General features: G+C 40.6%; 1 protein-coding gene and 1 non-coding gene across 2 annotated transcripts in view; both read left to right on the top strand.

Moving 5' to 3' along the window:
* The window catches only part of Selenof (selenoprotein F), a 31,221-nt gene extending 19,107 nt beyond the window's left edge, over nt 1–12,114 (top strand). The window contains exons 3-5 of the mRNA XM_087897482.1: nt 4,896–4,959; nt 9,601–9,650; nt 11,269–12,114. Of these exons, the coding sequence (XP_087753608.1) occupies nt 4,896–4,959; nt 9,601–9,650; nt 11,269–11,400 (246 nt within the window). The 3' untranslated portion in view covers nt 11,401–12,114. The remainder of the gene's footprint in view (nt 1–4,895; nt 4,960–9,600; nt 9,651–11,268) is intronic.
* Nucleotides 2,252–2,381, top strand: LOC125412878 (small nucleolar RNA SNORA2/SNORA34 family). Its single transcript, XR_007235734.3, has one exon. It is a non-coding gene; the product is annotated as a small nucleolar RNA SNORA2/SNORA34 family (small nucleolar RNA).
* Nucleotides 12,115–12,533: the final 419 nt, after the last annotated feature.

Here is a 12,533-nt window from a genome sequence, read left to right as displayed (position 1 = left end):
ACAGAAGTGGGGTTTTTCTTCACACAGCTTTTGCTGCTGTAGACTATAGCTTCAGGTTCGCTTTTCAAGGCAACTGAATATTTGAATTTTGAATCATCTCAACTGATTTTCAATTCTTCAAGTTAATGGGAAATAGGTTGTATTTTTCAAATGTTAGGAGCCAAGAGTCATTTCTTTTTCTTATTGCATGTGATGTGGAGAATGATTTACCATTCTCTAAAATAGTTTAGCCTATTGCCAAGCTAGCTAGTGTCGCTGAAAAACTGCTTAGATGTCCAAGCTCCAGACCACATGTGCTGATGCTTCTGTAGTTTTGAGCTCAGGCAAGTAGAGTGACCATATTCCCCTTCTCTCAAGTTACTTTTTGTCCTGGGGAACGTGAGGAGGATTGAACACACTGATGTGGATGAAACCTTAGAGCACTTAGACGTGCTAAGCTGGAGTTTTTATAGGAGGCGTGACTGTAAATGTGAGCTCTACCTAAAAGCCCTGCTGTGACAGTGATCTTCCCTGACAAGGGCATTCTGGGAAGAAGGGCTTGTTTAGATCCCAGTTTGAATGTAGTCTATGGTCTGTCGTGGTGAAGTCATGCCCACAGAGCTGAGAAGTCAGCAAGCTGATGGAATGGTGCTGGCGCTCACCTGGTCTCCTTTTCTTGCAGTCCCACACCCGCACTGTAGGTTGTCTTTTCTCACCTCCTTAGCCAAGTCTACATTACCCTCAGGCTGGGGCAGTGAGTTAGAATGACACTCCTGGCATTTACAGGCAAATTCTGTCCATTGTTTCCACAGATCCTACTCATCACAGTAGGAAGGGAACCTAGTCCCTTCCTCCATAGCTTTCCTGGCTAAAATGTAATGGTGAGGAAACATTTTATGTTATTTTTATTGAGCTTTTTAGTGGAGTATTGATTTTCTTGTTTAGAACGATCCCTCCTTTGGAGCTATCTTGAGGTAAATGTTAGCTTCTCACTCTCCTTTCAGGGCTGAAGACACAGAAAGACAAGTCTGTTTGGTGTAGAGTGCTTTAAATACCACAGTGTTCTTAAACAGAAAGGACCAGCAGATAATAAAAATGCACATAGTTAATCTAAAGGTATGGAAGTCTGTTTACCAACTTAGTTTACTAAGGTGACAGACAGCCCAGGTTCTCTCCCTTGATCTGTGTCAACAGATGTAGTTTTTAGTGTGTTTAGTGTGTCATAAGTATACAGTCTTGATAAAGAGTTTCTCTTACATTTCAGAATAGTGCCTTCATTATTCGTCCACATATGATGAACTTCTTTCCAGCGTACTAAAAAAAATCGGAAAATCTTGGACTGAACAGTGCAGTAAATTTAAAACAGTCCATGAGTAAACATGGTTTAGGGAAAATATTTTCCCTGGGTCTTAGTTGTCTGTGTTTTGCTAACTTTTGGTTTTGCAAGATATCTGTTTCCATCATGTGAAAGGTTATAAAAAGTTATCCTTGCGTTGGGAATGGTGGTCTCGGCAGTGTGGACTTAGTGCATCATGTGCAGAAGAAAGAGGAGGAGGAATGGAGGACACAAGGGGAGATTGTTTGTAAGGGGTCTTTTGTTCCCCTAGCAGTATTTTATTCATTATTACTAATGCATCATGGTTATGGTCATACTCATTAAATTGATGTTTTAAAGATTTTTGTTTTGTTTTGTTTCTTCGAGACAGAGTTTCTCTGTAGCTTTGGTGCCTGTCCTGGAACTAGCTCTTGTAGACCAGGCTGGCCTAGAACTCAAAGAGATCCGCCTGCCTCTGCCTCCCAAGTGCTGGGATTAAAGACATGCGCCACCACCGCCTGGCACTTAAAGATTTTTATAGGAGTAAAATTTGTACTTTAGGAGAACAAAAATCAGAGCTTAATTACTTAATATAGAGGGGATACAGTGGTACTGTTGTGTTTTTTTTAACTTTAAAAAATTAAACTTTACAGCTGACATTTTACCTTTTGACAAAATAGAAGGGGTTTTTTTTTTCGCCATAGAAAATGATGAATATCTGAGGAGGTAGAGACAACTGCCCTGAGCTGAGCACCATAGAGTGAGAGAGAGAGAGAGAGAGAGAGAGAGAGAGAGAGAGAGAGAGAGTGTGTGTGTGTGTGTGTGTGTGTGTGTGTGTGTGTGTGTACATCACAAGACTCCCCAGAAATATGAATGTCGATTTAGAAAATCAATTAGTTAATAAATTGGGGGAGGGTAAATTTTCCAAAGTCAGTAGACATATTCAAAAAGCCAATTCTGGCCCTGAATCATGGCCAACAGTGCTAAATGTTGGTTTCGAGCTGAAGCCTAAAGAATGTCTTCTGTGGTCTGGGGCCATTGCAAAGATTTGAAAATGTAATGCTCAATTCATTAGTAAGAACCGTCTGGAAAAAGAAAGCAAACAACAAAGGAGGTGCAGCAGCCTGTGCCTGTGCTCCCGTGATTTAATATCGTAGGGGATGTAGTTCCCTTGTCGTCTCAAGCCTCTTCTCAACATTCTGAGTTTTTGTCCTGTTAGTAGAGGATCACACAAGGCAGATTTCTCATCCCTGTTTGATTTTATAACGTCAACTCTTTTGTGGTATGAAAATTTAGAACTTAGTTTAGCATTGCTTAAATAATTAGTTTATTTCAAGGTTTGTTACTGTTGTGTTTATTGCCATAGTTATTGTAACTGGAAAAATACTAAGTGCTTAGAGTGGTGGGGGGGGGGAGGTTTGTGTGAGTGTTCTGCATATATATCTGCATGCCAGAAAAGGGTAGCCTATTATAGATGGTTGTGAGCCACAGTGTACGTGCTGGGAATTGAACTCAGGACCTCTGGAAGAGCAGGCACTGCTCTTAATCACTGAGCCACCTCCAATCCCCGCAAGAACCCTTAATATGGACCAGAATCACAAAAATTATCTTTTGTTGTCTCAAACACAGGTGATTATCATATTTCTACTTTTTACTTTTCTGTATTTTATGAAATATTTTAAGTAAACGTTGATGTACATGATTTATTTCTTTTTTAAAAATTAAAAAAATACTGGTTTAGAACCTTAAAAGTAAAATCCACGTTTGATTCTTAGATGGCCATCAAAAAATAAATCTACAGACTAAGAAGAAATAAAATGAATGTATTATCTCCTTAACTTTGCTGCCCTTCTTTTAGGGCCTTGCCTATGAGAAGAATAGTCATGTGGATGCTGGAGAGATGCTCAGTGCTTACAAGCACTTATGCTCTTGCAGAGGCTCCAGGTTCAATTCCCAGCATCTACATGATGGCTCATGACCATCTATACCTTCAGTCCTAGGAATCTGATGCCCTCTTCTGACCTCTGAGAATACCAGGCACATACATGGTATATATACATCCATGCCAGCTGTCTTATTAGAGTTTCTCTTATTGTGTTAGGACACCACAACCAAAAGCAACTTGTGTAGCAAAGGATTTATTTTGCTTAGACTTCATACCACAGCTCATCACTGAAGAAAGTTAGGGCAGGAACGTGCAAACAGGAACTGATGCAGAGACCATACTGCTGCTTACTGGCTTGCTTCTAGTGGCTTGCTTAGCCTGCCTTCCTATAGTACCCAAAATTACCAGGCCAAGAGTAGCACTGCCCATAGTGAACTGGGCCCTCCCACATTAGTCTTCAAGAAATTGTATCACAGATTTGCCTGCAGGACAGTCTGATGGGGACATTTCCTTAGATAAAGTTCTTCCAGAATTAATCTAGCTTATGTCAAATTGACATAAAACTAGATAAAACACTTATGCACAAAAAAAATAAATCTTAGAAAATAATAGTTAGGCTTTGGCTGCTACAAAAAAAAAAGAGAGAGAGAGAGAGTGATCTTTACCATTGGATGTGTCATGCCTGAATTCACGGCACTGATTTATATTCAAGTTTTTATGGTGAGTTTTCACTCCAAAGAGAATGTGCAGCTTCTGTAGCCGCACAAGCAGTGCCGACTGCTAAGTGTTTTACTTGGATTTCATCAGAGAAAATGATTTGTGTGAGTCCCCTTGCTGCCTCAGTTCATCCTTGGGACAGTTGAAGCTCCTCTGCCACTCAGTACATGGTGTGTAGTGGAATTCACTAGTGTAGAAATGCAGAGGCGTGTCTGAATTACCAGTAACATTATTCTTTGGTCTTTGCAGACAGGGTTTTTGTGGACCAGGCTGGCCTCGAAATCAGAGATTCGCCTGTCTCTGCCTCCCAAGTGCTGGGATTAAAGGTGTGCACCACCACTGCCCGGCTCAATTACCTTCTTCTTGAACATGGATTATTTGAATTTAAGTTTGTGGAACTCTGTATTTTAGACAGCTACTAAGTGACTTATGGTAGCATATGTAGATGGATACGCCAGAAAAGCAATTTCATGTTCTCTACAGGACAGAGTAATTTTTTTAATATTTATTTATTTATTATGTATGCAATATTCTGTCTGTGTGTATGCCTGCAGGCCAGAAGAGGGCACCAGACCCCATTACAGATGGTTGTGAGCCACCATGTGGTTGCTGGGAATTGAACTCAGGACCTTTGGAAGAGCAGGCAATGTTCTTAACCTCTGAGCCATCTCTCTAGCCCCTAGTGTAATATTTTAGTATGTTGCCTGAACATACTTAATTTGAACATTTATTTCTGGAATTTTGCATTTCTATTCTCAAATTGCAATTGGCATGGGTAGCGGAAACCATTGATTATTGGGGCCCGTCATCGTTAGTTTGGTCTTTTGTGCTCTGTCATTTTTGGCAGGGGTTCTATAGATCTTACGCTGTGGTGCTTCTGTACAGCCGTGCCTGAGACGAAACCCCAAAGTCTGCACATGCTTGGCCAGTGCTCTCTCCCTGAACTCTAGCTCTGTAAGGCTGCTTCGGTTTATACGTTTTCTGGTTTGCATTTTACAGCTGTATGCTGGAGCTATCCTTGAAGTCTGTGGATGAAAATTGGGGAGGTTCCCTCAAGTCCAAGGTATGTAGCAGTCATTAAAGTTATTGATTGCAAGAATAATTTCACTAAACATTCCCAGGAATGTGGATTTTCAGAAGGACACTCTGTAGTTCTCCATTCTTTTTTCCAGAGGTGGAATTTTAATAGAAATGATGCCAACCAGGTTATTTACTATAAACAAACACCGCGTGAAAGTCAGTTAGGTTTAAAATGGAGAGCATCAACCAGGCAGTAGTGGTGCACGCCTTCAATCCCAGCACTCAGGAGGCAGAGGTAGGCAGATCTCTGAGTTCAAGGCCAGCCTGGTCTACAAGAGCAAGTTCCAGGACAGACTCCAAAGCTACAGTGAAACACTGTCTTGTAAAACCAAAAGTAAATAAAGAAATAAAATAGAGAGCATGAGATGATTCTTTGGAAAGATAATCTTGTCAGGTGTAAATTTTAGGGTAGCTTTTCTTTTTGCAGATAGAAATAGAATTCTTTTAAATAACACATCCTAGTATACCTTTTAGTGGAAGTTACACAACATTGCATTAAGATAAAGTAAACCTATGCAGCATGATAAACCAGCAAGAAGAGAATTAATTACCACAGATTTTAGAGAGTCATTCTGTGTGTGTCATCACCGGGAATTCTAGTGACAAATATGTTACAAAATAATTGTCAGAGTCTGGTGCTGCAGTTTACGTCAAGCTGTGATGGAGCCTTGCAGCTCCAGGGAGCCTCCACTGGGGGTTTTCTAGTTCAGCCTTGAGTGTTTACCATGAAAATCACTTCATAAGCAGTCAGGGCATGGTGGCGCACACATTGAATTCCACCACTTGGGAAGCAGAGCCAGGTAGGTCTCTGAGTTCAAGGCCAGACTGATCTACAAAATGAGTTCCAGGATAGCCAAAACTACATAGTAAAACCTGGTCTCAAAATCACCAAAAAAGAAAATCAGGTTTATGAAACAAAAGCTTTTTGAGGCAGCTCCATTTTGGTTTTGGTTGGTACTTTAGGTCGAGTCCAATAGACTGCACACTTGTGTGAGTGGCTCCTGTGTAATCTATGTAAGCATGTTCTAGCACGGCAGGCTTTCTTTTGAAGTTGAAATACATTACGGTCTTTTTGTGTGCCCAATCTGTTTTAATTTTTGGCACAGACTCAAGTCCTCCATGTCTGCTTCAGCCTCCTGAATCTGTGCCTGCAGTTGTCCCCCACCCTGTGTCTAGCTCAGTCCTCCCTCACCTGCTCTCCCCCACTGCACAGCACCATGCTTACAGTTGTGCACACCCCATATTTCAATTCCTGTAGAGTTTCTCAGTTACTTTTCATCACTTTGGAAATTTTATTATTAAACTGCTTTAAAGTACAAACTGAGCTCACTAATCCCAGGTAGGAAATGGTGGCACCCACTATTTCCCTTATATTTTAAAAGTATCTAGCTGTCTTCTTTCAGAGTAAAAAAATAGAAAAGATCATCTTTTTTTAATTTTTATTTATTATGATTATTAAAAATTTTCACCTCTCCTCCTCCCATTCCTTCCCCCTTTCCCCACTCTTCCTCCCCCTCCCTCTCCAGTCCAAAGAGCAGTCAGGGTTCCCTGCCCTGTAGGAAGTCTAAGGTCCTCCCCCCTCCATTCAGGTCTAGGAAGGTGAGCATCCAAACAGACTAGGTTCTCACAAAGCCAGTACATGCAGTAGAATCAAAACCCAGTGCCATTGTCCTTGGCTTCTCAGTCAGCCCTCCTTGTCAGCCACGTTCAGAGAATCTGGTTTGATCACATGCTCCATCAGTCCCAGTCTAGCTGGTCTTGGTGAGTTCCCATTAGATTAGCCCCACCGTCGCAGTGGGTGGATGAACCCCTCGAGGTCCTGACTTCCTTGCTCATGTTCTCTCTCCTTCTGCTCCTCATAAGGACCTTGGGAGCTCAGTCCAGTGTTCCAATGTGGGTCTCTGAATATCTCCATTCATCGCCAGATGAGGGTTCCATGGTGATATGCAAGATATTCATCAGTGTGGCTATAGGACAAGGCCAGTTCAGGCTCCCTCTCCTCAGCTGCTCAGGGAACAAGCTGGGGACATCTCCTTCAACACCTGGGAACCCCTCTAGAGTCCAGTCTCTTACCAACCCTAAAATGGCTCTCTTAATTAAGATCTATACTTCCCTGCTCCCATATCCACTCTTTCTCCATCCCAACCGTCCCATTCCCCCAAGCTCTCCCCATCCTTCCCTTCTCACTTCTCTCTCCCCACCTCCCCTTACCCCTCTCCCCATCCTCCCCTTCTCACTTCTCTCTCCCCACCTCCCCTTACCTCCACCCCACCCCCACCCCCAAGAAAAGATTATCTTGAAAGGGTGCTGTTGTCCCACCATTTTTTTTAAACTTTATTTAACTTTATTTCATGCACATTGGTATAATGATGTCAGATTCTCTTGAACTGGATTTACAGACAGATGTGAGCTGCCATGTGGGTGCTGGGAATTGAACTCGGGTCCTCTGGAGGAGTGGTCAGTGCTCTTAACCACTGAGCCATCTCACCAGCCCCTGTCCCACCATTTTCATGGGCTTCACCTTCATTTGCTTATTTAACAACTCTAGCACAAACTGTGACTGTAAGGTACAGTAATTAAACCTGAGCATACAACACATAACAATATTACAGATTCAAGTGACAACCATTTATAAAAACTCCCTGTCAGGATCTTGTGAACTTCTAAAACATCCTGAGACTTCCCTCCCTCGCTCCTGATGAAGTGCTGTATTTATATTGATGGAGTAAGTACATTACTGGTTGAAGAACTAAAGAGAGACTCTAACCATGAACTTGAAAAACTGTCCTTTTGTTCCTGACTGGTGGATCAAACTATTTTGTTGCCTTTTTTAGCATCTTTTTTTTCTCCTGTCTGCTTTAAGTCTAGGACCTTCCACCTGCTGTGGCAGCGTTCTGTTACTGAGCAATGCCCCCAGCCCTCTGCGCATGCATTTTAATGTACTTTTTCAGTTTACGTTCTCCATCAAAACATGTGGAACTGTTTTGTCTGCTAGAAAATGTCGGATTTAGTAATAAATTATTTAACGTGAGAACAGGAAGAAGTCCTCTTGGAGGTCTTAAATTATGTTAAGGAAACGGCACTGTTTTATCTTCAGGTGATTTTTTTTAATTTTCAGTTCTTTCATTTTTGTTATTCATATCTTTGTCACTCCAACATAGTGACATCTTCCTCTAACTCAGAGCTCTCGTTATCTATTGTTACTGTGACAGCGTTTGGGCAAGTACCTTAATCTTTATTTCTTGGAGGTCTAAGAAAGCCATGGCCTTCATGGCATTAAAGAACCTGTGCTGTTGTATAGTCCGTGCAATACAATATATATATATAAATTCTCAAAAATGTTAAAAGCTCTGTTTATTGCCTGGAGGCATGACTTGCCTGTCACAATACTTGCCTCTTTCAGAGTTGTGCTTCTGGATCTATGTTTAGCAGAAAAGAAACCCTACTGGGATTGATCATTAGTGATTCATCATGTCATTCCTTCGAAGCCTGTTCACTCCGTCCCACCCATTAGAAAGGCATTTGAATGAATGGACATTATTAAATGGGCTGACAGCTCTTCTTGGTGTATAGGAAAGATTTTAAATAGTCTTTTTCCCATAGCGGTTTCTAGCATGGTTGAAAAGGTGGCTGGAAGAGCTGGAAGTGTGTTGGGTGGTGTTTGGCAGGCATGCATGTAGGACTAACCAATCATGTAGTTTAAGATGCAGTGCTTATTGGCTGCATCTCATTTTTATTTTCAATCTATTTGCGATGTTTTGGGGGGTTTTTTGTAAGATCTCTTTTATATGTTAATTTACAGTTTTTATTCTTGTTTTCATTTTTACTCTTGAATTTTGTTAATGGCAGTGTTCTGTTGTCCTGGCATTCCTATTTTTATGTAAACATTTCCTTTAGGACCGTGCATAAGAGAAGAGTTTTATATTTTATATTCATTAAGTTCTTGGTATTTTAACTGTGATCATGTTGCAAGCCCCTCTTTTAGCTACCTAATCACAGTTCAGGGGGATTACTTGTTTAGTGTAAATTTAGTAAGGGTGGGGATTATGTAATATTTCATGTACCTTTGCGTTTGCCGCCTGGAACATAGTAAATATTCAATGAATATCTTTGCAAATTTTAATTCTTACTCCATCTGTAGTATATGGTGATATAGGTCCCTGTATTTTTCAAATATTTGATAGTTTTCCATTGAATAATCCACACAAGCATATCCCTCAAGTGTGCATACCCCCACCACTACCAACACCCCTTGCTTCTCTTTGTAATTTCGTCACATGAAGACTCTCACAGGTATTTCTGATCCAACTTAACTCTTCTAGGATGGGGTCCCGTACAGGGAAACTGATTGCTCTTGCTCTTGTGTTTCTTTTGAACTGCCCCAGCTGGTCACAGCTGAGCTGTGCTATCATTCTCTCAAGCCCACACAACTACTGTTGGAGTCTGGGGTGCAACGAATCTGAAACTCTGTCTTAAATGTTTAGATAGGGATGTCCTATGTTTAGTCATCATCCATTTAAATTCCCTTAGTTTTCACCTAGGACGTGTTTAATATTGAATTAATCTTCATAGCTAGTTTGGATTTAGACATGGCCCATTTGAATCTTTTTTTTTTTCTTTTAAGCTTTTGTCAGAAGTGATAAGCCCAAACTGTTCAGAGGTCTACAGATCAAGGTAAGCGGCCATTGTACGATCTTTGAACATAATAGACATTTTTAAAATCTAGTTTGTAATTTGCCTAAAAAGCTGAGTCAAATGTTTCAATAGTGTTTGACCCTGCTCTCTCACCCTGAGTTTCTCCCTGCAACACCCTGGGTTGGCTGCTGTGGTTCACTGTCTGAGATTGGAAACACCTTTTTGTTCTTCTTTAAAAAGCCGTTTCATGGTGCGTTTTCATATTTCATGTAAGCTTGCTTTACAGTGACTATGAGCCTGAGCCCCAGGACACGGTTTGCCTTCACTGTAGTTAAGATTGTGTGGCTGTGTCCCCGGGTGACTGAGCCCGCTGTGCCCGCACCAGCAGTCAGCGCTCGTCGCTGGCCTCAGAAGCCATGACTGGTGACTGTGCTGAAGCCATTTTATGCTTAATATATCTGCCATTTGTTTTGGGGGTTTGGATGGGTGGCTTTGGTGTTTTGGTTTCTTTTGGTCAAATACTTTGTATGTATCTGTTGCTGTGGTGTTTCTTGTCTTAGCAGTCAGTAGTAAAGTAGTGCATTAATTTCTCAGACGTTATACCAGCCTTGCACATGCTGTGTCCAGCTCCTACCTCCTCTCACACCTTATTGGTTTGAGTTGCTAATAATTTTGTTGAGAAATTTCATAACTGAGTTATAGTATGTATAACTTACTTGGGTTTTTTGGACAAAGAGTAACTTGAAATAAATATTTAAAATCTTAGAAATAGTATATGTAGTAGCCTAATCAGAAATGTTTAGGTATTGTTCTCAGTGTTGTCAGTATTCACTCTTTAGTTAAAACACCCACCCACTAGTGATTGGGAATAACTTAATGCTTAGCGTGAGCAAGGATCTAGTGCCACAAAAATAAAAAGATGGTATCAGAGCTTACCTCCATGGCTAGAGTAAACCTTTACAAAGTGGAGCATCTAGGCCCTAGAGAGGAGCTGACAGTTAAGAACACTTTGCTCTCACACAGGACCCAGGGTCAGAACACCTGCATGGCCTCTCACACCCATCTGTAGCTCCCAGGTCCAGGGGATTCAGTGTCCTCTTCTGGCCTCTGAAGATATTGCATATACACCACGCAAAAATAAATAAATCTTTAGAAACAGACTCATAGTGGCCAGAAGGAGTGACCTTACTTATCAAACAGACGCATAGTGCTGGAAGGAGCTACCTTACTTATTGCTGCTACGTTTCCAGTTGTTATTTTACATAATTTGGAAACAGATTTGATCTTAACAAATGTGTTCAATTTATTGTCATGGGTTGTTCTGCTTTGTCTGTCACTACCATTAAGTGTTAAGTTCACTAGATTAGAAAGAGCCATGTCTGTAATAAGTGCTTGCCACATTCAATAAGAGGCCTTAAAGTTCCACTTAAATTATCTCTATACGAACAGATACTTTTGTGTTTGGAAGTAACATATAGTTTTCTTAATTCTTGCAATTTTGAAATCACATTCAAGTCTGCTGACTACCTGTTGGTTGTGATATATCATGTAAAAGCTGTTAAAATTATTAGCACAGTTAATTCAGCCATTTTGATCTTGGTTGAGAGCAAAAAGCCTCCTTCTAAGTAGAAAATAATGCTGTCTCTGGTCTTTGTAGTACGTTCGCGGTTCAGACCCTGTCCTAAAGCTTTTGGACGACAACGGGAACATTGCTGAAGAGCTAAGCATCCTCAAGTGGAACACGGACAGTGTGGAAGAGTTTCTCAGCGAGAAGCTGGAACGCGTATAAACCTTGCTTGGTTGTTCTTTTCTTACTCATCAAATGAACTATCACAGCACCTAGAAAATAATTTAGTTTTGCATGCTTACATTGATCACTCTTTTTATGTATGCCATTAATCTTCTAATTAGAAGTTGAAGTAGCAACACAGCCCAATGATATGTAAGCAGCTGGCAAGCTTAACAAAACCCTTTCTTAGAAATGTCTATTCTTCTGCATTAGTTGATATCACTAATGAAATGCTTTGTAAGAGGCTTCTGGTTAATTATGCAAATACGAGCTTGTACTAATTGGTCCAGTTTTATAAACAACAGAATCTTAAATAAGGAAGTTAATAAAGGAGATGCCTCCTCTGCTGTCTCTTCTGAAGGTGGCTGACAAAACTCCAAAAACACATAAGATGTACTGAGCCTCAGCAACACGGCTGCTCCGCAGAACACTCGGATCTTTTGTACTTCCCGGCTTTCCTTTTAGTAGAAGTGTTTGTGCCCTATAAAATTTTTTTAGCCTAATTGTTGTGGAACAGATTGAAGATCTACAGTAAGAATGTAATACTTATAAAGGTTTGCATTAATGAGGATTACACAGAAAACCTTTGTTAAGGATTTGTGTAGATCTGATAATTGGCAAATTTTTATGTTTTTAAATATTCTTACAAAAGAGTTCCATTTAAGAATGTTCACTTATATGACCAAAATATAAATAAAAACTTTCAAAAATGTTTGAATTTGAAATTACTGTGGTTTATCCTTTTGTTTCTCAATGCGTTCCTACTTTTCATATAAGCTCCTTTTTAAGCCAAAATACAAAATGACTGTACTCTTTGGAACATAATAGCTTGTAATTGCAAACAATCTGTAACATCTAAAAGAAGCCTTTTTAAAGTCAGTAAGACAATGAATACAAGCTTGTATGACTTGGCCCATCAAAATAATATAAAAAATCCTGGCAGAGGGCACCGTGCTTTTGATCATCTGCAGCCTGCGAGGGCCTGTGAGTTGGCAGTCCAGGTCGTGGTGAATGTGCCCCTGATCCTTAGTGGTTATTGCTATTTTAGAACAAGAGGGAGATTAAGCCGGTTGTGGACAGAGAAGTTGCCACCACAGACCGAAGAATAGAGGTATTGAAGATGGAACTTCAAA

This window comes from Myodes glareolus, chromosome 17 (assembly GCF_982192425.1).
Source record: "Myodes glareolus chromosome 17, mMyoGla1.1, whole genome shotgun sequence".
Lineage (NCBI taxonomy): Eukaryota > Metazoa > Chordata > Mammalia > Rodentia > Cricetidae > Myodes > Myodes glareolus.
Note: the sequence above shows the minus strand (reverse complement) of the source record. Positions and strands in the feature narration are given on the sequence as shown.